The sequence below is a fragment of the Amblyraja radiata genome, chromosome 8 (genome assembly GCF_010909765.2).
Source record: "Amblyraja radiata isolate CabotCenter1 chromosome 8, sAmbRad1.1.pri, whole genome shotgun sequence".
NCBI lineage: Eukaryota > Metazoa > Chordata > Chondrichthyes > Rajiformes > Rajidae > Amblyraja > Amblyraja radiata.
The window spans coordinates 3,633,554-3,660,685 of NC_045963.1; the positions used below are offsets into that span (position 1 = coordinate 3,633,554).

Consider the following 27,132-nt stretch of genomic DNA (forward strand, 5'->3'; position numbering starts at 1 on the left):
TGGTAGGTATAAGGTGGTACGTAAACATTTGGTTTGATTTTGGCTTTTGAATGCTAAGGTAGAAGTAAATTAAGGAAATTAAAGTACATATTCTGAGTGCTGCAGTAAAATAATGTTGGGATACTCATTAATGGCTCAAGTTTTTTTTTTGAACAATTGTGTCACAGGAAGGCTCAAAGTTCTGAGACTAATTTATTTGAATTAATAGACTTTTTTGTGGCATCTACAAATTTGGAAATATTTTCAGTTTAGTAACAGAGTTTTTAAGGATATTCAATAGTAGTTCATGTTATGTGTAGTTCTGCAACACCAGTCCAAGTTGGAAATCTATATTAAGTAAACCAGTAGCCCATGAACAGCCTCCTGGGGACCTCTGCTGAACACATCTGAGAAACAATCTTTTACTATTACGTGTTACACAGCCAACTTCCTATCCATGCGGCTGCAGCCTTCATTCATTTCATGGAGTTCAATTGTGATGACAGGCTATTTGTATGCTACCTCATCCATTGCCTTTTGGAAGTCTATTTATACAACAGTTTCCTTATTAACCCCGACTGATTCTACTGCATCGAGACTGATTAGTTGGGTAAGACCTGTAAGAAATTCATATACTTCAACGAGATAGATTCTCATTTTAAACTCGGACTGTCTAATCTTTCGTGACATACCCTCCATGCCAGGAATCAATCTGGTGAACCTTTGCACATCCTCTATCGTGTTTAAATCTTTCCACAGGTGGGTAAAATGGATCTTCATGTTGGATCTTCATAATATTTGGAGCATTAAGTCTGTACTCTTGCATTCATGCTTTTGCAAAAAGAGGCCATCAGATCAATCTGCAGAATGGTCCCAATCTGAAGCGTTGACAATCCATTCCCTCCACAGATGTTGACCGACCCGCTGAGTTCCTCCCGCACTTTATTTTTTGCTCAAGATTCCAGAATGTGCATAACACTGCTAGTTGCTATTATACCTGCCTATTGAGTTACAGTGATTGGAGTATAAGGATAACTAGATTCTTCAAGAAACTGATATATTTCAATCTTATTATTTGGAGAAAACAATATTCCACCTCTTCATTTTTGTATCAAGATGATGACCTTGGATTTTCCCACAGACACACACGAAACTGCACAAGAAACTTGATGGCAGAATCTTGAGTAAACAAAACACGCTGCTGGTGCAACTCGGCAGATCAGCCGGCATCGGTGGAGGGGATGGATAGACAGTGCTTCAAGTCTGGATCCTTCTTCAGACTAGAACTGTAATGTCGTATATCCATTTCCACCACAGATGCTGCCTGACCCACTTATTCTTCCATCACTTTTTGGGGAACATTTCTCCCTTCAGCAAGACCCATCCCATCTGAACCAGATATTCAAACATTTTGCGTGCAAATGTATTTTCCAATGTCACCTTTATTCATTTTTACCCAAACCGCAATCAAATAACGTTATTCTTTTCCTCGAAGAAGAATGCACTATGGAACACAAGCACTATATTAATTGTCTCATCCAAGATAGAAACAAAATGCTGGACTGAAAGTCTAAAGAAGGGTCTCAACCCGAAATGTCACCCATTCCTTCTCTCCAGAGATGCTGCCTGTCCTGCTGTGTTACTCCAGCATTTCATGTCTTTCTTTGGTGTAAACCAGCATCTGCAGTTCCTTCCTACACATATTGTCTCATCCATATCATTGTCCTCCATGAGTAAATTTTCTTTTTATCTTTCATCCCACTTCTCTCTTCTATTTATACGCACACAGAATATTAAAAAATATATACATTTGCCTCTTTTATTTTTGTGTCTCTAATCAGCCCAATTCTTGCATGTATTAACAAAGTGCCGCGCATCTGGTACTCTTTATTTTTTATGTTACTCTCCAGTATGTTTGCTCATCCATGAAAGTCTGACTTTAATTTCCCAACCATTCTCCTCTACATGAATGAATGGCCATTTTACATTTTACATAACAGTTTACATGGGTGGAGCTGAGAAATAAAAAGGGGATGATCACCTTATAGTGCGTGCACAAGAGTGCACATAGTCAATGTGAATTAGAAGAACAAATGTGTTGTGAGATTCCAGGTAACTGCAGGACTAATAGAGTTGTCATTGTAGGGGATTTTAACTTTCCCAATATAGACTAGGACTGCCAAAAGTGTCAAGGGCTTTTAATGGGTGGAATTTGTGAAAATGTATTCAAGAACATCTCCTGAGGCAATATGTAGTGTGCCCTCCAAGGGAGAGGGCACTCTTGAGAAATTGGGGCGGACAAGTGATTGTGCTGTCGGGTGAGATTTTTGGGACTAGTGACCACATTCTATTCACTTTAAAATAGTTATGGATAAGGACAGGATGGGCCCACAAGTTAAAGTTCTAATTTGGGGCACTGCCAATTTTGATGACATGTGACAGTTAATGGGAGATGTCTTGAGGACAGTCCATATTATGGTTGAGGAGGGACTGAATGTCCCAGGGCATGCTGGAGGTTGATAAATTGACTTGGCCAGATCGGATATATTTGAAAACGCTGTGGAAAGCTGGAGAAGAAATTGTGGATAGGAAGGAACTGCAGATGCTGGTTAAAACCGAAGATAGACACAAAATGCTGGAGTAACTCAGTGGGACATGCAGCATCTCTGGAGAGAAGGAATGGGTGATGTTTTGGATTGAGACCCTTCTTCAAATTGTGGGAGGCTGGCAGAGATATATGAATTATAGTTAGACACGGGCGAGGTGCCGGATAATTGGACGGTGGCTAACGTGCCTCTATTTAAGACAAGCCTGGAAACCCTTGCTTACGAATTTGATTGGAATTCTTTGAAGTAGTAACCAAAAGGTTGACGAGGGCGAAGCTGTAAACGGTGTCTATGCAAGACCTTCAAGGTTCCATATGGTAGGCTGCTCTGGAAGGTTACAATGCATGGGATGCAGGGAGATCCAGCTAACTGGATACAGAATTGACATCCTGGAAGAAAGCAGGGGGTGGTCGTGGAAAGGTGCTCTTCGGTCTGATGGCATGTGACTAGTGATGTACCTCGGGGGTCGGTGATGGGTCCATTGTTGTTAGTAGTTTACATCAACGGTGATTTGGATGAGAATGTACAAGACCTGATTAGTAATTTTGCAGATGACACTAAAGTAGGTGGTATTGATATCGAAGATGGCTGTCAATAATTACAACAGAATCTTGATCGGCTGAGCAAGTGGGCAAGAGGAATGGTTAATGGAGTTTAATGCAAATATGTGCGAAGTGTTACATTTAGGGAAGTCAAACCAGGACTTTCACAGGAACATAGTTTCCTGAAAGTGGTGTCACTAATAATAATAATGATAATAATAATAATAAATACTTTATTGATCCCCTCAGGGAAATTCAGATGTCCAGTAACCCCCAACCAACAAACCCACAGATTCAAAACGAACGCAGACAGAAAATACATAGAATACAATGTGGACACTACCTGAGAGCAATAAATACTTAAAAAGACCAATAATTAACAGTTAAAAATTAAAAATTGCAAAATGCATCCCCCTACAGCCTAGCGGTCCGAATTATAAAATCTAATGGCTGCAGGGGTGAAGGATCTCCTGAACCGCTCCGTTCTACAGGGCAGGGAGAGGAGCCGGTTGTTGTTCCGAGTGCTCTTTTGACTCTCCAGAATTACATGGAGGGGATGCCCGGGGTTTTTCAGGATGACCTGCACCTTGTGCCTCATACGCCTCTCAAGCACATCCATCCCAGAGTCTACTCTCCCCTCCAGCACTGAGCTAGCTCGTTTAACCAGTTTGACCAGCTTCTTGTTGTTTTTTGCACTAATGCTGTTGCCCCAGCAGACAACAGCGTAGAAAATAACGCTTGCAACCACAGTTTTATAAAACATGTGCAGCATCTCATTACACACATTGAAGGATTTGAGCCTTCTGAGGAAAAAGAGTCTGCTCTGGCCTTTTTTGTAGAGGGAGTCAGAGTTGACAGACCAGTCCAGTTTGTTGTCAAGGTGCACTCCAAGGTATTTATATGTCTGCACCACCTCAATGTCAGCCCCTGCAGCGTTGACCAGCTGAAGGGGGAGCTTGGACCTGCCAAAGTTAACCACCATCTCTTTAGTCTTAGTTGTGTTCAGGATGAGACAGTTCTCTTCACTCCAGGCACAAAAGGCACTGGTCAAGTTCCTGTATTCCCCCTCCTGCCCGTTCCTTACACATGCCACAATCGCTGTATCATCTGAGTATTTCTTTACGTGGCATGTGTCAGACTTATAGTTAAAGTCTGCTGTATACAGGGTGAAGAGGAACGGGGCCAGAACCGTTCCCTGTGGGGCTCCAACATTGCACACCACTGTGCCAGAGACACTGTCCCCCAGCTTGACAAACTGTGGTCGACCCGTCAGGTAGTCGTATATCCAGGAGATAAATGTGGAATCCACCTCCATCTTCTTAAGCTTGTCATTCAGAATCAGGAGTTGGATGGTGTTGAACGCACTTGAGAAGTCGAAGAACATAATCCTCACATAGCCACTGGGTTTGTCCAAAAAGGAGTAGATCCGGTGCAGCATGTAGAGGACTGCGTCATCCACCCCAATGTTCTCCTGGTATGCAAACTGTAGTGGGTCGAGTGCGTGCTGGACTTGTGGTCTCAGGAGACGAATGAGTAGCCGCTCCATTGTTTTCATGATATGGGATGTAAGGGCCACCGGTCTGTAGTCGTTGATCTCGGTCGGCCGCCCTGCTTTGGGAACCGGCACGAGACATGATGTTTTCCACAGACCTGGTACCCTCCCTGACTGGAGGCTGAGGTTGAAAATGGTCTGGAGCGGCTGAGCCGCACAGTCTTTTAGTAGCCTGGGACATACACCATCAGGGCCAGATAGGGTGGTAATAAAGGCTTTTGGTAACTTGGCTGTCATCATATAGGGCATTGAATATAGAAGTTGGAACGTTATATTACAGTTGTACAAGACGTTGGTAGGGCCATATTTGGAGTACTGTGTTCAGTTTTGGTTATCATACTAATGGAAGAATATAATTAATCGAGAAAGAGTGCAGTGAAGATTTGCAAGGATGTTGCCAGGATAAGAGGGGCTGAGCTATAGGGTGAGCTTGGACTTTATTCCTTGGATTGCTGGAGGCTGAGGGATGCTCTTATGGAGGTGTATAAAATTATGAGGGGAACAGATTGGTTGTATGCCCAGTCTTTTACTTGGGGTAAGGGAATCAAAAACCAGAGCACATAGGTTTAAAGTGAAGGAGTAAGATTTAATGGGAATCTGAGCAGCAACTTTTTCCAATTCAGGTGGTGTGTAGAAGGAACAAGCTGCCAGAGGAAGTAATTGAGGCAGGTACTATAGCATTTAAAATACATTTGGACAGGTATACGGATAGGGAAGGTTGAGAGGAATATACGCCAGACGTGGGCAACTATGACTAACTTTGGGGCATCTTGGCATAGATGAGGAGCAGAAGGGCTTGTTTCCATGCTTTATGACTAACTTTTAAAGACTTCCCATTGTTACATTATATTTTTGCCACAAGCTTTGATTTTGAATTATTTGTGCCAGAACACTTCATAAAGTGAGTTTATTCTTCTCCAATTAGCTCTTTAATTTGAAGTTGTCTCTATAATTTCTCACAGCTGTTGTGATCTTTGTGATATAACTGTTTCCTGTATGTTTTTCCACTGATATAAAACAACCTAGCTAATTTTCAGTTGTATAGCAGTGATTCCATCTGTATGAGCACTGCAACATCTATGGAGCGAAGGAAATAGGCAATGTTTCGGGTCCAAATCCTTCTTTAGGCTGATGTGAGGGTGGGGTGGACTGGAAGAAGAAAGGATTTACATTGGCCCTCACTCTGGCCCGGTGGCTCAACACTTCAACTCCCCCTCCCATTCCGAATCCGACCTTTCTCTCCTGGACCTCCTCCATGGCCAGAGTGAGGACCACCGTAAATTATAGGAGCAGCACGTCATATTTTGCTTGGGCAGTTTGCACCCCAGCGGTATGAACATTGACTTCTCTAATTTCAGGTAGTCCCTACTTCTGCTCCCCTTCCCAGCTCTCCCTCAGCCCACATGTAAAACTTGAGACTGAGCATGGTATTGATTGATACGCAACAAGTCTCATTTAATATTTGACCATGTGCTATTTTTACCATTTAAAAACAAGGCTAGGCCTTGTTTCAGTTCAGTGTAAAACCGTATGTTTCAGAAAGTATTTAGCCAGTGACCCGTCTGTCTCCATCTCCCCTCCCCCGCCCACTAATTACAGTGTGGCATTTAAGAATTGTAGAATAGAATAGTTTGATTTGTCATTTACCGGTTGCAAGCATGGAGGTATGGCTTGAATTCCTATTCTGCTTCGATAAGATAACATCCAGCTTTAGAAATAAACTTATTTATAGTAGAATACTAAGGCACAAACATGGCCATTTGATTCATTCTGCTATAACATTTCATAAAGGCGTCAAATTAGTTGTTCTCTGTTCTTTTTAACTACCCTGAATTTGTTTTCCAGCTCAATTTTGGTATATCCAATCACCTGTCATCATCTTTTCAGGCCATGCTTTCCAGGATACAATTTACTTGTAATTTTAAACTTTCTCTCATGTCCTCTTTTAACAAATGCTGATAGTTACATAATGGACTTGACGAACCCTTTTACCTAATTTTCGCCAGGGTTCATTAGTTGCTGACTTTAGAATTAAAAGTCCAGCCCACTTTACCTTTTTTCTTGTGGACATCCCTGTGTTTAGATCACTTAACCTACACCAGAAGAAAGACAAAACCTAGTACTGTATCTTTAATAATGCATGGCTTTGCAAAGCCATTGGGGGAGATGTTTTTTCCGTGTGGAATCTCTGTGTGGTTTATACATAAAAGAGGACCATTTGTCCTTGGTTTGTACTGGCTCTGTGTTAGAGCATGCAGCTGGGCTATTCCCTTTTGCTTCCCCCCATAACACTGCAAATTTCCATCTCTCTTCACCCATTCCACCACTAGTTGTATCTCCTTGTAATCCTTTTGAAGCATAGCTGACTGCTTTGACATTTGTTATCTGCAAATTTAATTTGCATTATTTGCTATTGATAATTCATCCAACTGTTTACCGAACAGGTGAAAGCAAAGTCATTTAGTACAAGGTAATTTTTACAAACGTTACTGTGCCTTTTCATTAGTCATGCTATGAAATGGCCTACAGAATTTTCAGAATCTTTTCATGAAATGAAATAATAAAATTAGAAAGGCTGTTTTTATATTGGTGAAAAAAGATCAAGGTCAAGCAAAGAACATTTTTCTTGAAATGTAATATATGCCATGATCTAGTCTACACAAGGCCAGACCATGCGCATTGGCCTACAATATCTGTGCTGATCATGATGCCAAATTAAACTAATCCCTTCTGCCTTTTTGTGATCCATACCACTTCATTCCTTGTGTATGCACCAATCTGAAAGCCTCAATTTATCAATACTACTTCCACCATTATCTGTGGCAGCAAGTTCTGAGCACTGCCACTCTCTGTGTATATAAACAAAACAATCCCTGGACATCTCCCTTTAAACTTACCCCCTCACCTTAAAACTATGTTCCCTAATATTTGATCCAGATGCCTTGGGATATTAGTACGCATTGCACAAATTTCACTATCCTTCATGTCCTTCCCAAATACTGATTCAAAATATTTGTTTAGTACCATGATACATCCTCTGACGCCAAGCATAAATTTCCTTCTTCCTTTTAATGTATGCATAAATTGCAATGCAAATCCCTTTAATCCTACATGCCATGTTTATTTCATGGGCCCCTTTGACCTTCCTAAGTCCCTGTTTGAATTCTTGACCTGCTTTCTTTATATTCATCAAAAGCCCTGCCTGATTTCATTTTCCTAAACCTGACATATGCTTCCTTTTCCTTTTGACCAAATTGACGCTTCTCTTTGTCTCTTCCTGGAACATGCCAGTCCTGAACGCTGATCAGCTGGTCTTTAAACACCTCCCATATATTAGATGCCCAATAACTGCTGCTCCCAATTTACTCTCCCTAGCTCCTGCCTAATAATGTTGCAATTTGCCCTCCCCAATTTTGTACTTTCCCTCAAGGTCCAGATTTATTCTTATTCATAACTATATTTAAACAAGTGGTCCTATTCCCAAAATGTTCAATCACTGAAATGTCAGTCACCTGGCCCATGTGGTCCCTCCTCTCATTGGACTCTCCACATACTATTTCAAGAAGCCTTTTTGGATATACCTAACAAATTCTACCTCATCTAAGCCTCTTATACTAAGGAAGTTCCAATCAATATTGGGGAAGTTAAAGCCACCCAATACGATAACTCTGATGCATTAACATTTTTCCATACCATCTACATATCTGTTCATCTATCTTCTGCTGGCTATTCACAGGCTTAGTGTATAATCCTATCAGAATAATTGCACCGTATTTCTGAACTCTACCCTTATTACCGCTGTGGATAAAACCTCCGTGTTCCTCTCTGAATGTAGCTGTGGCATTCTCCCAGGTTAGTGATGCCAACTGCACCTCTTACTCTCTCGATCACATCTGAAACATCAAAACCCTGGAATGTCGAGCCACCAGTCATGTTCCCTCTCACAACCAGGTCTCTGTCATGATCACATACTCATAGTGCCATGCACTGATCCTGGTTCTAAAGTTATTTGCTTTGCCCATAATACTCCTTGTATTGAAATAAACACATTTCAGCCCATCAGTCTCACCATATTCATTAACCTGTCGCAGCTCGTCCTTCCTTTTGAGTGTTACTTATTTATAACCTCTATCTTCCTGTTCAGTCCTTCCACTTGTAATAATGTTGCTCTGGTTTCTGTGATTCTTGACACTGATTTAAACTCTCATGAGCAGCACTAGTGAAGCTCCCTGTGAGGATATTGGTTTTTTCCTCCAGTTCGGGTGCAACTTGTCTTTCTTGTGCCGGTCCAACATGCCATGGAAGAGAGCCCAATGATTTGTATATCAAAAACTCCCTCCTGCACCAGTTCCTTAGCCACATATTGAAAGACATTATTTTTATATTTCTTGCCTCGGTAGTTTGTGGCGCAGGCAGTAATTGGTGCATTACAATTCCGGAGGTCCTGTTTTTTTACCCGACTTCCTAAATTTGCGTTGTAGGGCCTCCTTTCCCTCCCAAATGAAACACCTGGAGTTAAATTAAGTTGGTGCTAAAGAATTGCAGCCACTGGTCGTTGTTCACTTTTCTGCATACAGGATTTAATTTTCTAATGCTGAAATACTTTTAATATAGTTTAGTATTTTATCAAGAAATGGTAGATAATTTATTTTTGTCTTAAGAAGGATTCTGATCCGAGATGTTACCTATCCTTATTCTCCAGAATGCTAACTGACCCGTTGAGTTACTCCAGCACTGTCTTTTTTTTTTTGTAAACCAGCTTCTGCAGTTGCTTGTTGCTATATTTCCTAAGAATATTAGTGATTAATACAATAAAATACACAATATAATGAGTAGACATAAGTTCCTCCTGGTCCTTCTGTCATTCAACAAGATCATGGCAAATTTTAGAGTCTTACAGCACAGAAACGGGCCTTTGGCCCGACTTGCCCATGCGGACCACGATGCCCCATCTAGTTCCACTTGCTTGCGTTTGTTCTATATCCCACCAAACCTTTCCTATTCATGTATCTGTCCAAATGTCTTTTAAATATTATGGTACTGCCTCAACTACCTCCTCTTGTAGCTGGCTCCACATGCTACCCACCTGCCTTGTCAAAAAAGCTGCCCTCTGGTTTCTACTAAATCTTCCCCCATTCGACTTAAATCTATGTCCTCTGGTTCTTGATTCTCATCCTCTTGGTAAAATACTCTGTTCACCCTATCTATTTCCTCCATGAACTCATATACCTCTCTACGATTGCCCTCCGCCTCTTGCACTCCAAGGAATACAATCCCAGTCTGCCCAACCTCTCCCTATATCGCGTCCCCCTCAACTTTATTTTGCTATCCATTCCCCATATCCTTTGATTTCAGTAATAACCAGGTCTATGAGTTTTGTTTATGAATGCAATCAATGATTTCTCCGGAGTCCTTTTTTTAATTCTCTGCATTACTCATAAATGGTCTACCCGTTGTTTTTTGACTTTGAACCCCATTTCCTGATGCAATGGATACAGTGTGCTCTGTCTACCCTGTTGAGCCTTCTAAGAACTTGTGCATTCAATGTTTCATATTGCTAGAGAATAGAGGTCTGACCTGCATTGCCTCTCCTGATATGACACATCTTCCATCAGAAGAACCTGTCTGTGAATGAGGATCTTTGTGTACTCTCTCGGTATCAAGTATATCCTCTTTTAGTCAATATTGTACGTGATGCTCCAGGTCGGGCCCTATTTAGTTATACTATAACATCTTTCTTCTTGTGCTCTGATTTTCTCCACGAAAGCCTCTTTGCAGAGAGATGCAAGGACCTGGAGATGCTGGTTTACAAAAAAGGACTGGAAGTGTTGGAGTAATTCGGTGGGTCAGGCAGCATTTCTGGAGACTGTGGATAGGTGACATTTCTGGTTGGGACCCTTCTTCTGAGTAGACTGTCTCTTTACATCTTCACCACTAATTCTTCAATTGTTTCATGGCGATAACAAACGTGAAAACGTTCTCATTGGAATCCTCGGCCAGATAGTTTAACAAATCTGCTAGAGTGAGTTTGGTCAACAGACTGACTCCTCCCAAAGAGAATCAGTGAACAAAGATCAGTTTTTACGGCAGGCTGACACCACTTTGGTTGTCATTATTAATGCTTTAAAAAAAAAAAAAAAAAGTTTTTACTAATTAAACTTCATGGGTGCTAAGATTAGGAAAATAGTTGTTGGCCCCTTTGACCATAATGCTTAGCATTGATTTCTGGAGGTATGTCAGTAAAGATAAATGCTTGAAATTTATTGTGGTATAAATCTGAGAGCAAGTATGTCTGCGCGTGATCTGTTAAATGAGGAAGTTCAGCCATTCCTGTAAGTAATACTCTTCATCTCCACAGGGTGTGCTGTTAGAGTTTTTGCAAATAAAATTCATATTTTTCTCACTATAAAAAGCAAACTCTTGAATAGGCTGTGGTGCATTTTGATGGATTTTTAAATCACAATCAGCTGCTGAGCAATTTGTCTCTGAGGGGAATAAATCATGGAAAATAATTTACTTCCTTCCATGACTGAATTCCACCGATTTTTGAATTGATTTCTCTGAGTCCACCTTTACCCCATACAGTCACTTCACCTTTTTGTGTGATGGTTTAGAGATTCCCTGTGATGTATTATTTCCTTTTTTGTCTGTCTAGGAATTCAGTCCGTTTTCCTGTATGTGGTTTGTGTACTGCTTGTGGGTTTCATTACTCCTAAATATCACCATCCTTGAACGTTAATTTTAAATTAGATCGTCAAATAGGCGCGGTAGTTAAGTCCAGCTTCTTTCATTTAAGGCAGCTGGCAAAGGTGAAGCCCATTCTTGAACGACAGTATTTTGAAACAGTAATCCATGCCTTCATTACGTCTCGGCTGGATTACTGTAACGCACTTTATTTTGGAGTTAGCCAACTTCCCTTGCACGTCTCCAGTTGGTTCAGAATGCTGCTGCTCGCCTTTTAACTGGAACACGAAAGAGGGAGCACATAACGCCTATTCTGGCCTCCCTCCACTGGCTGCTGGTGTACTTTAGAGTTCATTTTAAGATTCTTTTTGTTTTTTAATCTTTAAATGGTCTCGCCCCGCCTTACCTCTCTGAGCTGCTTCATCCCTATGCTCCTGCTCGGGTCATCCCTCAGGTCAGCTGATCAGCTGCTCCTGGAGGTACTGAGGTCTAAGCGGAAGCTCAGAGGGGATAGAGCCTTCTCTGTTGCTGCTCCGACATTATGGAACACTCTACCTTTGCACATTAGACAGGCCCTTTCACTGTCCATTTTCAAAACTAGTCTTAAAACCCTTTTCTATTCCTTGGCTTTCGCCCCTGCATGAGACTTTGCTCTTGTTTTAGTGTTTCTATTATTGTTTTTTATTATTTTTACTGTCTTTTAATGCTTTTATTGTTTTGTTTTATGTTTATGATTAGTCATGTACAGCACTTTGTTGCAACAGTGGTTGTTTTTAAAGTGCTCTATAAATAAAGTTCAGTTCAGTTAAATTGAGCTTTTGAATTTTTGTGAAAAATTCAATTACCTTAAATGTCCATAAAACCCCCCCCCACACACACACACACACACACACACACACACACACACACACACACACACACACACACACACACACACACACAACAAAGCAATGTTTTAACTTTTAATTGTTTAACCGTTTTTGCTTCCAACAGCTCCCAGGTGTTAGTGAATGTTTGTAAATGTAGAATATATTCCCACACTTTACAAAAAACAATTACTCCCGTAACAGCTGGTTGAAATGAGGGCTGTACCTCTTTCAGTATCTAAGATGTTTTGAGTGCATCTGGCTGTGCTTGCTGAAATAGCTACTTTGTCGAGTTGGAGGTTTTAGTGAAATGCTGCACTTGGGATCTTATTGCGAGATAGAACATTGCCAAGAGGAGAGCAGCTATTGATTTTAGAGCAGTGGAAGATCTGTCTGAATATTTGTGTGTGAAGCTGTCTGCTGCAACAAACAGCTTAATGATAAATGAAGTTTATTTTTGTATTTTTAAAATGAGACATTTGAAACAGGGTTGTATGTGCTTCAGATGCAATTGAAATTGTTCCCTAAATTGTCAATTATTTATGTTTTTCAAATATGATGCACAGGCCAATTGCCCATGTTAAGTTGCAAAGCTTTTGCATTCTGCAAAATCCAACAATTAATGCAAAACAAAATTAACTTGTGTTTTGCTTATAGCCTGATCACATTCAGGTTTTAAGTAAGGAAAGACTGGCTGCTTTTGAATGATTACATTTCACATGTATCTAGAAATGTTTGTGACGGATTGGTATTTGCAAACCCTTTTTAATTGGGACATCTTTATACTGAGTAATTGATTAGAACTGGTTTCCTTTTTAGAGATACTTTTTGTTTGATGACGAGGCACTCAAGACAGTGAATTTGTCTCTGGAATTTTATTTGATTTCAGTAATTGAACTCATGACTGCTGTAAGAATGCATTTTCCTTTTATTGTAAATTAACGATCCTCTGAAAAGTTCTGACTGGACAGAAGTTTAATTCTATGTTTGTTGGCAACCTTCAGATCTTGCAACCAAATAGCTACATTGTGTGTGTGTGTAGGAAGCAACTGCAGATGTGGGTTTACACTAAAAATAAACACAAAATGCTGGGAGTAACTCAGTTGGACAGGCTGCATCTCTGGAGAGAAGGGGTGATTGAGTTGTGATGGTGGATTTTTAATCCAAGCAATTCACAGATTATGCTGGAGTAACTCAGCGGGACAGGCAGCATCTCTGGAGAGAAGGAATGGGTGACGTTTCGGATCGAGACCCTTCTTCAGACTGAAGAAAGGTCTCCAGAGATGCTGCCTGTCCCCCTGAGTTACTCCAGCATCTTGTGTTTAACTTTGAGGTCAATTTGGACCCATATATTCTGATATGTAGTCTGAAGAAGAGTCTCGACCCGAAACATCACCCATTCCTTCTCTCCAGAGATGCCTACATCCTTTACTTGAATTACTCCAGCATTTTATGTCTATCTTTGATTTAAACCAGCATCTGCAGTTCCTTTCCACTCGTATATTCTGCTGCAGGCTGAGCAAGAAATGCTTGTTGCAGTGTGTTCATGGTTTGGAAGAGGGTGGGCAGTGTTATTATTAATTAATACATTCTGTTTTGGTGTGATGCTTGGGTGGGGCACTAGGGCATTTTAAATTATTTCTTTATTACGGGCCAGAGGGCATTGGTAATGCTCAGCTGATTTGGCAAAGCTGATTAGACCTGTGTCTATCCATTCAAATGAAACTTTATTTTCTGCTTTGCCTTAATTTAAAACCTAGTGTGTAAGAATCGGGATCTATTACGATATTAGCGAGCACATGAATGAATGATGACTTTTATGGAATTAAGTTGAAAGTTTCAGTCAACTAATATAATTTGACTTGGTTTGAGAACAAAATTGCATTTGTTAATGGTGGAAAAGTAGATGCATTGTTTGTGCCTAAAAAGACTTGCAGAATTGATAGTAGTCCTGTAAAGGAATCTTGTTAAAGCTGATAACGGCTTGGTTGTACTGACTCTGTTCATCAGTGCCAGATAATTTTTTGCTAAATAGACCCACAGGGTTGGTTTTAACATTATCTAATAGCTTTTCCAACAGAAAGTCTGGTTGTTGAGACAAGATAATCAATATAGTACTGTTTGTTAAAATTTGTACATTAAAGGTAATCAATGATCAATAATCATTTAAATAAAAACATTGCTTTACACAATTGGGACAGTTCTGGGTGGTGGAACGTTGGCTTATAACTGAATTTTCTGAGAGAATAAGTGATTTGTAAGGTGAATTCAAAGGCTTGAGGATGAACCTACTGCTGAAATATGCCGATGCTGAAATCTTGAGCAAAACACCAAGTGCTGGAGGAACTCTGGGTCAGTATCTGTCGAGGGAAACGGACAGGTGACGTTACATGTCAAGGTTCCTAAAGACTGAAGAAGAGTGCTGGCCTGAAAAGTAACCTGCTCATTTCCCTCCACGGGTGTTGCTTGACCCGCTGAGTTTCTCCAGCACTTTCCACAAACTAACATTAATTCAGCACTGCACCAAGTGCAAGTAAAGTGCAAGGCTGTGCCTTGCCTATTTCACTACAAACCTTTCCTATCCCATTACCCGCTCAAAGCTTTTAAATGTCTTTATTATGCCCCCTTCAATCACTTCCTATAGCAGTTTTTTCCACATATGCATCACCCTCTGTGAAATAGTTGCTCCTCAGATCCCTTAAATTTTCCACTCCACCATAAACATTTGCCTTCATGTTTAAAACTCCCTTTCCTTGGTAAAAAGGCCGTGGCTATTCGCCTTATCCATGATTTAATAAACCTCTAAGATCACCCCTCTGACTCCTGTGCTCTAAGAAATAAAGTCCTAGCCTATCCATCCTCTCCTTATAAGGCAAATCCTCCAGTCTCGATAAAATCCTCGCCAATCCTTTTGGCAGCCTTTCCAGTTTAATGACATCCTTTCTATAGCAGGATGACCAGTAATGTAACACAACTCCAAAAGTGGCCTAGTACAACATTTTGGTGAAATATCCAATTCCAGAAAGTTTTGTTTAAGTACTTTGCAAGCAAAATGTTCACGATATGAAAGGTTGCACAAATGACTTTTTCTCACATTGATTTTGCATATATTCCTTTATTTCCTCAGTATTCTGTGAGCAGAGATTTCCCCCTGGGGTGAAATTAGACTTTTAGTGACATTGGTGTTTAATCTGCAATGAGCTTCAGCCAGAAGTCGAAGGCATCAGGGAGACCATTCATCTTGTACAATATACAATATCCTACCCTGCCCTTGCCGCCATTCCTCTGAGCTTTTTAACGTTTTCACTGGAATGTTTATTACACACTCGTGCCTGGCCTCTCATTTTTTGTCCTTGGTAGACTTGGGCATTCAAAGCTTGGATGATCTCGTGTCTGAATTTGCGTCAGTCACCACCCTGATCTTGTTATCAAAATCTTCTGTAGCTTTGTCAAATTTTTATTTTTATAATTTTCCCCCCCCATCCTTTAAAACTTCCCAAATATTTATTTTTTTACTATTTCTAGACTTTTGAGCATTTGCTTTGTTAATCCATCCAGCATTACAGGTACTCCGTTCTGAAATAACGATATCTACTCTACTAAAGTAACCATTCCCTCTTAGATATTCCTGAAACCTTCGGATTTTTCTTATCAACTGTAATGTCTCCTTGTGGCCACATGTCAGTCCAAGCTCCTGTCAATGACCTTCGGCTGTTCCAAGAAGTTAAAAGCCCCACAGAAACATGGCAAATTTTGCTTTATAATTGAAACCATTTTTTTGTTTTCTTGAGCATTGGTGTACTTTTTCCCCTTAAGTGCATTTTCTGGTCCTTTAGCTTCAGGCGCATCTTAATATGAAGTAGGTGACATGTTGAATTTAGGGATGCTGATTACTGGACTTGCCATTGGAGTCACCAGCTACAAAGATTAGAAATAGAACACTGAGGAGCTAATGGGCCATTCTTTCGAAAGTGAACCAAAATGTTGCACATGTTACCAAATGGCATCACATACTATAATACATTAAAAAATGATTCATAAGAGATTCATCTTATTCATTGCTATTTTCCTGCCAACAGAACTATAATGCATGTCTGCTAAAGATATGAACATTCTAGCTTCTTGAAAGAGTTTAAGATAAAACTGAGTTATGAAAAAAATGCTCCTGTGTGAGGCCACACACGTGACCAGTCATATTTGACCTCTGACCCCAAACAAACATTGTCAGCGTAACATAAATATTTCACTTGATAAACTTCAGGAAAAAAATATGGATCATATATACAGTGCAAAACAATATACCGGTAATGCTTTCAGAATTAGAAGAGATATATCCACAATATTTCATATTTTTGGCTGCACACGTGACCAAGAATGGGCCTAATGATGGTGAAGCTGATAATTGCAAGATTTGAATATTTTAAAGAATCCTGAGATACACACTTAAGGCCTTACCTTAACAAAAGGCATTGTCTTAATCTCTCTTCACCAACACCGCATTTCCTTCAAAACTGGCTAAGTTCGCAATTCCATTTGACCTTTTCCAAGAGTATTTACAATAGTTTAACTGGATATATTTTGCTGCTGTAATGCCGTTCTAAATAATCTAAGGTTTAACATTGAAGAATTAGGTGATAGCATATGCTAGGAACAATCGGTGAAGACAAGGATGCATCCGAGTGATCTTGGAAACCCAGTATGCCAAATAGATGATATTGTGTAGGAAAGAACTGCAGATGCTGGATTAAATCGAAGATAGACACAAAACGCTGGAGAAACTCAGCGGGACCAGCAGCATCTCTGGAGAGAAGGAATGGGTGACACAAATTGCTGGAGTAACTCAGCGGGACTGGCAGCACCTCTGGAGAGAAGGAGTGGGCACACAAATAATATAATAAATAATAGATAATATTGCTTAGTGTTTGCATTTTTGGTTTATGTTAAATTGCAAAGTATTGCCGGTAAGTTAGGATTGTAATTACGCAGCAGAAATGTTCAGGGTGGGTTTTGATCCTTAGTTTTAGTTTTCTTTAGCTTAGAGATACAGCATGGAAACAGACCCACTGAATCCATGCCGACTATTGGTTCCATTCTATCCCACTTTGGCATCCTACACACACTAGGGGCAATTTACAGAACCTGATTAACCCGCTCGTCTTTGGGATGTGGGAGGAAACCGGAGCACCCGGAGAAAACTCACACGGTCACAGGGAGAACATGCAAACTCTCTACGGACAGTATGCGAGGCTAGGATTGTATCCGGGTCTCTGGTGCTGTGAGGCACCACCAGTACTGCTGCGCCGCAGAGCCGCCCATAGTCCATCTATTGCAGATATGTGAGCACTACCACTGCTCAAGGGACTAAAAGATTATTTTATGTATTCTAAAGCAGTGTTTTTTGCATGATGGATCAGGTTGATAATCTAGTGGCCTTTGCTTGGTTAGATCTGGTGCAGTTTCAGCATTTCCATTCATTTTGGGTAGATTATCATTTAAAAATGTCTTTAATAGAAATATAAAAATGTAAATAATTTACAGCGTTTGAAAGTAGTCTGGTACATTTCATGGCAGCCATAAATGAAACTGCAATTGTGGGCTGTATCAGTGAGGGGAGGGAAGCTGAATATAGAGGTGTAGTCAACGACTTTGTTGAGTGGTGTGGGCTGAATCACCTGCAGCTCAACAATGACAAGACTAAGTAGTTAGTGGTGGACGTTAGGAGGAGAGGAACACCCCTTTCCCCTGTCTCCATCAAAGGTGTGGATGTACAGTTACCAAGGAGTACAAGTACCTTGTAGTTTACCTGGACAGTAAACTGGACTGGTCCAGGAACGCTGAGGCCCTGTTTAAGAAAGGACAAGAGCCAGCTGTATTTTTTGAGTAGGCTCCGCTCCGTCAACATCTATAGTAAGATGTTGCAGATGTTCTATCAATCAGTGGAGGCCAGTGCCATCTTCTTCACTGTCGTGTACTGGGGCAGCAGGGCAAAGGCCACGGACGGCAACAGGATCAACAAACTCATCAGGAAGGCTGGCTCTGTCCTGGGGGCGGAGTTGGATTCATGGGAGGTGGTCTTGACGGGGAGGATGCTCCTCATACTATGAAGCATCCTGGACAATACAGCTCACCCCCTCCATGACACACTGGTCAACCTGAGGGGCACCTTCAGCAACAGACTGGTTCCACCAGGATGCAGCACAGAACGCCACAGGAGATCTTTTTTCCCTGTGGCTATCAAACTGTACAACTCCTCCCCCTTCTGTCATGGGGTAGACAGACTCCTCTTCTGAACCCCACCCCTCCCCCGCACAAAAATCTTTGCACATCCCCAATCCTGAACTTTCCACGTCACTTTAATTTCAGGTTTCATATATCTTCTTGTGTTTTATGACTGTTGACAGACCAATTTCCCTCCTGGGATAAATAAAGTTCTATCGTATTGCATCCTGTGCAGTTGGAATTTCCCTCTTCATGATAATCCTCAACACCCTCTGAAAACTGCATCCGCTTACGGACATCAATTCCTAGCATCTTATTTCAATGAACATCAAAGACTAACCTAGCTCTGCAGATGCATTTAGCTTGACCTTCTGTATCGTGTGTTTTGAAATGACCTTCTGTATCATTTAACACCATGCTACACAACGTATGGTCCATTTGGCTACACTTGGCCTACTGGCTGGCTGTGTCTGACTCTCTCTTGCAATAGTGCAGCATTAACTGGCAGAGATTTTCTTCTGTCTGGTTCACTGACGCTCATCATTCTGGGTGGTGATAGTGCCCATTAGTTGAATCTTTTGATGGATGTTCTTGGGAGAGTACATTTTCATCTGTAAGGTCCCGTCAGGAGGAGGCTTCTCAAGCTTGGGGCAATAGTTTCAAGTGCACGGCCTACCTTAAGTTCCACAGAGTCCTGGCTGAGCTTTGCATCATACAAATATGAACACTTGCACCTGATGAGAGTGGGTGTTTTTGAAATGAGCACAATATCTAAACCAAATAGATTTCTTGCCTGTTGCCTTGTGTTTTGGCCTATATTCTAGTATGGCCCTTGTTGCAAAAATTTTTTTTTTACTATCATAAAACTGCCTTATTTATACCTCCTTGGTGTTTATGTTGCCTGACCTGCGAGTTGAAAATGAAGCATGATTGCCATTTATTGGTTAAATTCGTTTTTTTTGTGGGAAGTGAGATAAAGAGATAAAGTAAGATAAAGTACTCCAGATATGTGCACATACTGTTGTCTTTGAGATGAGGGGATTGAAATGTATTCACAGTCGATGACACAAGATTTTTTGATAATTAACATATTCTGAGGGGTTTCCTGAGGGGTTTTAGTTTTGACCATATTGGAAGGATAGTAAATACCTATTTATGTTGAAGCTTAATATTGATCAGTTTTCTGTTGTTCTTCATTTAGGGGAATCCAGTTGATCAGATGGGCATGAAGAGACCCCAGCTGTATGGGATGAATAACAATCCTTATTCACAGCAGCAACAGCAGCAGAGTGGCTCTTATCCTGCCCAACCATATGGACCACCTACTCCGCAGCGCTATCCAATGACCATGCAGAGCAGGAATCAAAGTAACATGGGAGGAATGCAATATCCACAGCAACAGGTAAACATTAAGTTAAAGATGAAACTATTTATAACTAACCTAAAGCCTAGTAACTCTTGTATTTTGTTTTTGGACAGTTTGAAATTAATTTTCTTTTGATCAATGACTTTGTGGGTGCAACATTGCTCAGTTATAAACTGAACTGATGGAATTCAAATTCCCTACACTGTGCAGAATAATCAATGTTTGATGACGATGTTTGCATATAGACTATAGACCAGGAGAGTAACCACTGCCTTGAAACTGTGATCCTACTTCTGCAATGACTTTGTATCAGGAGAAATAATTAAATTCTTGCACTTTTGAGTTTCCGACACTGCAAAACTTCCCAATCATGAAAGTATTTTGAAGTGCAGCTATTGAAGGAATTATGGCATCCAAATCAAGTACAACTAGCTCCCATAAATAGCAACTATTTCCTTTCACCAGAGAGGTGGCATGGGAGCGCAGCAGTAGAGTTGCTGCCTTAGTGCGTCAGAAACCCGGGTTCGATCCTGGCTATGGATCCAAAGCCACACTCAGCAAAATCAATAACCCCACTCTCACCATCGACGGCACCACTGTCTCCCCATCTCCCCAGGCCCGTAACCTTGGCGTGATCTATGATTCCACCCTCTCCCTTGAGCATCACATCCGCCATGTCATTAAAACCTCCTTCTTTCATCTCCGCAACATCGCCAAACTCAGACCCTCTCTCACACCGCCCGCTGCTGAAAGACTCATCCATGCTGAAAGACTCATCTCCTCCCGACTGGACTATTGCAACTCACTTCTCCTTGGCATCAGCTCCACCTACATCAACCGACTCCAGCTGGTCCAGAACGCAGCCGCCCGATTCATCACCCACACCAAATCCTGGCATCACATCACTCCAGTCTTCAAACAACTTCACTGGTTTCCCATCTCCCACCGGATCACCTACAAAATCCTGGTCCTCACCTACAAAGCCCTCCACCATCTGGCCCCCCCATATCTCACTGACCTCCTCTCCCCCTACCAACCCTCACGGTCCCTCAGATCCACATCAGCCGGTCTCCTCTCCATCCACAAGTCCAACCTCCGCAGTTTTGGGGACAGAGCCTTCTCCAGGGCAGCTCCCAAGCTCTGGAACTCCCTCCCCCAACTGATCCGCAATTCCGTGTCCCTCACCATCTTCCAGTCCCGCCTCAAGACCCATCTCTTCACCTCTGCCTATCCTTAGCCCCACGTCCCCGTCCCTTTTCATCTGTGCATTAACTGCCTCATACTGTGTTTTGTATTGAATTCTGTCTTTACTTTGTGTACTAGTCATGTCTCTACTATTTATTTCATTCCCCTTACATGTTTTTCCTCTACATGCTCAATTTTTGTAAGGTGTCCTTGAGACTCTTGAAAGGCGCCCATAAATAAAATTTATTATTATTATTATTATGGGTGCTGACAGTACAGAGTTTGTACTTTCTCCACATGACCTGCATGGGCTTTCTCTGAGAACTTTGGTTTCCTCCCACACTCCAAAGACGAACAGGTTTGTAGGTTAATTAGCCTGGTATGAATATAAAAATTGTCCTTGGTGTAGGATAGTATTAATGAGCGGGGGTCGATGCGGACTCGGTGGGCCGAAGGTCCTGTTTCCACGCTGTATCTATCTGTATCTGTAAACTAAATGAAACTAAAACTGAAGAAGCGTCTCGACCTGAAACGTCACCCATTCCTTCTCTCCAGAGATGCTGCCTGTCCCGCTGAGTTACTACAGCATTTTGTGTCTAAAATTGAATGAGTCTCTCTTTAACATTTCAGCAGAGTCTTGTGCTTCTGTAGTTGTTAAGCTCCTCAAATGTTCGTCTCTGGCATGAGACTTGAACGTGGCACTTTTTTTTAACTTGGACAAGTGTGCAAGCAGCTGAACCACAGCTGACAATGGGACTCGAAGCATGTCTCTTACTGACTGATGCAAGTCTGACTCTTAAATAGGGAACTCTGCAGTTGTAAGTACCTAGTCTGGAAATAATTCAAAACTGAAAGGGAACCGAAGCATGCTATTTAATAATACATATGGAGAAATGCATGCAACTGCTACATTACTGACAGTTGGGTAATGGGAGTTTGCCCTTCACAACTCACTACCCAAAACTTGACGATGGGGAATTAATATTTTCTCTTGGAATTTGTTGATGAGGTGGGGAAGCGTGAATAAATACATAATTAATTAATTTTTCAACTTTTCTTGGTGCATGTGCAAATGGTAAATGGTGTAGCGTTGCATTATAGAAAATCGGGACGAGGATTATTTGAAGAAACAATCTCTCCCCCCCCCCCCCCCCCCCCCCCCCCCCTCCCAATCCTATAACTCGAGTGTGCCTGTATAAATAATCAGAATGAAATGCCTCTTTGCATGAACGTGAAGTTAAAATCAGAGTATATTGTCTTCTTTATCATCTTGCTTTAATCAAGCGGTTAAATATTTGAAACCTCTTTAATTGGGCTATCAAACTGTAACAGAATCTAAATTAAGTAATTAGTTGACAGTCCAACATTGCACATTTGGTGGCACAATTCAACCTGTATCTAATCTATGAATAATTTAAATAAAGTGCATAAGGGATGGAGCTGCATTCTTATCCGTGGTTGTGTTGAGTTCCCTGATACATAGATACATAGAAAATAGGTGCAGGAGTAGGCCATTCGGCCCTTCGAGCCTGCACCGCCATTCAATATGATCATGGCTGATCATCCAACTCAGTATCCCGTACCTGCCTTCTCTCCATACCCCCTGATCCCTTTAGCCACAAGGGCCACATCTAACTCCCTCTTAAATATAGCCAATGAACTGGCCTCAACTACCCTCTGTGGCAGAGAGTTCCAGAGATTCACCACTCTCTGTGTGAAAAAGTTTCTTCTCATCTCGGTCCTAAAGGATTTCCCCCTTATCCTTAAGCTGTGACCCCTTGTCCTGGACTTCCCCAACATCGGGAACAATCTTCCTGCATCTAGCCTGTCCAACCCCTTAAGAATGACAATTGGAACAGTGGAGGCTATCGTACAGTTTCCCTCGGCCTTTAAGTTAACCGAACAGAGAAGGAAGTACTCCCGGGTATCCCTCTATTCTATTCCCCGCACTTCCATGTAACTATCTGAAAGCTTCTTAAAAGCCACTATCTTATCTGCAACCACCACCACCCCTGGCTATGTGGTCCAGGCCCTCACTACTCTGCTTTTTTACAAAATAACTTGCCCCGCACATCTCCATTTAAACTTTTCCCCTCTTGAATTAGTGTTCTAATGTTGGATATTTCCACCCTGGGGAGAAAAGGTTCTGGTGGTCTACTTTATCTATGTCTCTCATCATTTTATATACTTGTATCAAGTTTCCCCATCAACCTTGATTCCAGAGAAAACAATCCAAGTCTATCCAACTTCTCACTGTAGCTGAAACCCTCTAATCCATGTAGCATTCTGGTGAACCTCCTCTGCACCCTCTCTAAAGCCTTCACATCTTTCCTGGAATGGGCCGACCAGAACTGCATGCAATACTCCACATGCAGTCTAACTAAAGTCCTATGCAGCTGCATCATGACTTCCTGACTCTTATATCAATGCCCCAGCAATGAAGGCAAGTATACAATACGCCTTCTTTACCATCCCATCTATTTGTGCTGCCACTAAGCTATGAACTTGGACTCCAAGATCCTGCTGCACATCAATGCTGTTAAGGGTCTTCTCATTAACTGTATACTCTCCCCTTACATTCAACCTCCCAAAGTGCAATATCACACACTTGCTTGCGTTAAACTCCATCTGCCATTTCCCTCCCTGTATCTGCAGATGATCTATATCCTGCTATCACTTCTGACAGCCTCCTCCACTGTGTACAACTCCTCCAATTTTGGTCTCGTCAGCAAACTTACTCGCCAACCCATCTTCATTTACATCTAGGTCATTTATATATTTCACCAACAGCAGAGGCCCCAGCACAGATCCCTGCAGATCTCCACTGGTCCCAAACATCCAGCCAGAATATCTACCTTCCATCGCAACCCTCTGTCTTTGAATAAGCCAGTTCTGAATCCATACGACCAAGTCATCATGAATCCTGTCTAGCTTGATTTAGTCTAGAGATACAGTGCAGAAACAGGCCCTTCGACCCACCGAGTCCGCACCGACCAGCAATCCCGCACATTAACACTATCGCGCACACACGCACTAGGAACAATTTGCATTTATACCAAGCCAACTAACCTACAAACCTCTTTGGAGTGTGGGAGGAAACTGGAGCACCCGGAGAAAACCCACGCAGGTCACGGGGAGAAGGTACAAACTCTGTGCAGATAACACCCGTAGTCGGGATCGACCCCGGATCTCCGGCGCTGGAAGCACTCTAAGGCAGTGACTCTACCGCTGCGCCACCGTGCCGCCCTGATGATCTTCTGGACCAGCCTACCATGATGGACCTCGTCAAAAGCCTTACTAAAATCCATGTATACACCATCCACCACCCTACCTTCATCATTCTCCTTCTTCACCTCAGAAAAAAACTCAATCAAGTTAGTGAGACATGACTTGTACAAGGCTATGCTGTCCATCTCTAATTAGCCCATTCTCTTCCAAATGCGTGTAAATCATATTTCATAGAATTCTCCTCAATAGTTTCCCTACCCTGAGGTTAAATGGCATATAGTTCCGTGGATTCTCTCGACTTCCCTCCTTAAACAAAGGAACAACATTGACCACTCTCCAGTCCTCTTTAAGCAACCACTCATCATTTTTATCTGATACCATTGTGTCTCCTACAGTCACCTTATAAAATGACACAACATTTTAACTGGAACATTCCTGTTTAAATTCAGCTACGTGTTTCTTTCACCTACATATCCATAATGAAGCCTCAACAGAGAACAGTTGATGGTTATTAAATAATCAAAGGGCAATATAATATGCTGCCAGATATTGCCCTGTGATGTGCTACAAGTTGCAACTAAATCTCAATGTTTGCATTGCTACTGTATCAAATATATTGATTGCAAAGGTGATCAGGAATATTTTTATGGGTGCTATTTATGAATCAAATGTCAAATTATGATATTCACTTTTATAGCACATTGTATTCTTCGATTGCTTTAACTTTCTATTTTGTTGTTATGAGGTTGACTGATTTCAAGGTTTTTCCATTATAATTCAGTAGGAGAATTACAGCTACTTTGTTAAATTAATTGAATTTGTTTGACTGCTGCACAAGTGTATTGTGGGACATCTTTCCATGTCTCTAATAAATGTTACTATATATTGTACAATTTTTAAATGCTATCTCAACTAAAAGGGATGGCAGATTGACTTGTCGAAATAAAAACCCAAGTGTGTTGAACATGTTATGATTAGTTGGAATGAAACAAAGTACAGTAGCTGACAACACTGCTTCCCTAGTAAAGTATGATATTTATTCTGGAGGAATTGTACTGTGTTGATTTTGCATTTTAAGAAGGTGTTACTTGTTTCAGATTTTTAAAATTCCTTTGTCAATTTAAAGTATTGATTTTATACTTGCATGTTTACTGTTTAGGAATGTGAGATTTAAATCTTCATTAATCTTGGTTAACTTGGCTAATTTTCTCAATCTATTTGGCGATTTATTATATTAAGATGTTGGCAAATGAACTTGATAAGTTGGTCAGTGGTGGTATTTTGTTGGCATTTTGATTTTCAGAATGATTTTGAGTTCTTAAGTTGGCACAGTAATGGTAGGACAAATAATTGCAGGACTAATACAACTCTTTCTACAATGCCATGATGATTGGACATGTCAACTAAAGGAATCCATTGTTATTAAAATATGATGGTGTTGTTGGTCTGCTAATTATTTTTAAAATGCTGTGCAAAAGACTCTCAGTTGCTGTGTCCCACAAGTAAGTATTCTATTCATGTATTGCCTGTGTGTGAGAAATAGCAACATTCAGTAAATGTAATCTGCTTCAAGGGTTAAACTTCAAATCAATTGTATAATTACCACGTATTAGTCATAAGTAACAAATTTATGAATGGAATAGAAAATACATGTAATTTACTAGATATTTGTTTATTTGAGGCACAAATTGAGTTGCATAGAAACCTAGAAAAATAGGTGCGGGAGTAGGCCATTCGGCCCTTCGAGCCAGCACCGCCATTCAATATGACTATGGCTGATTATCCAAAATCAGTTCTCTGTTCCTGCTTTTCCCCCTTATCCCTTGATTCCTTTAACCCTAAGAGCTAAATCTAACTATCAATTGAAAGCATCCAGTGAATTGGCCTCCACCAAAGATCCTATAGCGGAGCTCTGCTATAAGATCTTTGGCCTCCACTGCCGTCTGTGGCAGATTAACATACATGGATGAAATGGTAATTCTATTTCAACTTCTAGAGGTTAAAAAAACTATGTTCATGCCAGTGATTTTACTGATGAATTAAGGCGAGTTAGCTTGATATATAACATAGCTTCAGCGTGATACGGGGTGTGAGATGAAATGACTGTTCCAAATAAATTGTGCCAACTGTACAAATCAGATAGTGACATTTAAGAGATTTTTGGATACGCACATGGAAATGCAGGGAATGGACGGATATGGATCATGTGCAAACTAATAAGTATTGTCTTTGTATCATGTTCGGCACAGTCATTGAGGGCCAAAGAGCCTGTTCTTGTGCTGTACTGTTCTATGTTCTATGATGTCAATGGATTGGAAAGAGGAAGGAAAACCATTCTTTCTCGAAATGCAATAGGCCATTCTGCCCATGGAGTCAATGTTGGCTCCAAGCAAAACCGTCCCATTCCCCTTCCCCATATCACAATCTTTCTCTTATGCCCATGAAGTCCCCTTTGGCTCTTTTGCCATATTAACTATATTACAGGGTAACTTGCACTAACTAGTTACCAGCGCATGTTTGAGATGTAGAAAGAAAGTGGTGCACGGCTCACAACCCCACACTGGTCTGGGGAGAATGTGGTTAGGATGTGTGCCACTAAGGAAGTTCACTAACATAAAGTTCATAAATGTAGTGGCAAACTAAATTAATGTTCTTCCATTAACATTATTAATTATATTAAGTTAAACTGTTCTGTGAATCCATCAGATTGAAAATTCACCAAATGCATTCCTTTTTAATTTTCAACCGCACACTGCTTCTGCCCCAGGTTTTCTTTGTCTTGTTTAGTTTCATTCTTTTGTACATGCAAGTCTGAAAGACGGTATAGCTAATTCAACACTTCACGTCCAAATGTAATTTAATTTAATTGCAGCTGTCATCTGCCATTGTTTTTATTTTATGTACC

The 27,132-nt window shown here is 41.0% G+C and overlaps 1 protein-coding gene across 8 annotated transcripts in view; it reads left to right on the top strand.

The window, feature by feature from the left end:
* Nucleotides 1-27,132, top strand: part of arid1b (AT-rich interaction domain 1B) — a 492,096-nt gene that overhangs the window by 18,756 nt on the left and 446,208 nt on the right. For all 8 annotated transcript variants that reach the window (XM_033025053.1, XM_033025055.1, XM_033025058.1 and 5 more), the window contains one exon: nucleotides 19,650-19,850. In XM_033025053.1, the coding sequence (XP_032880944.1) occupies nucleotides 19,650-19,850 (201 nt within the window). The remainder of the gene's footprint in view (nucleotides 1-19,649; nucleotides 19,851-27,132) is intronic.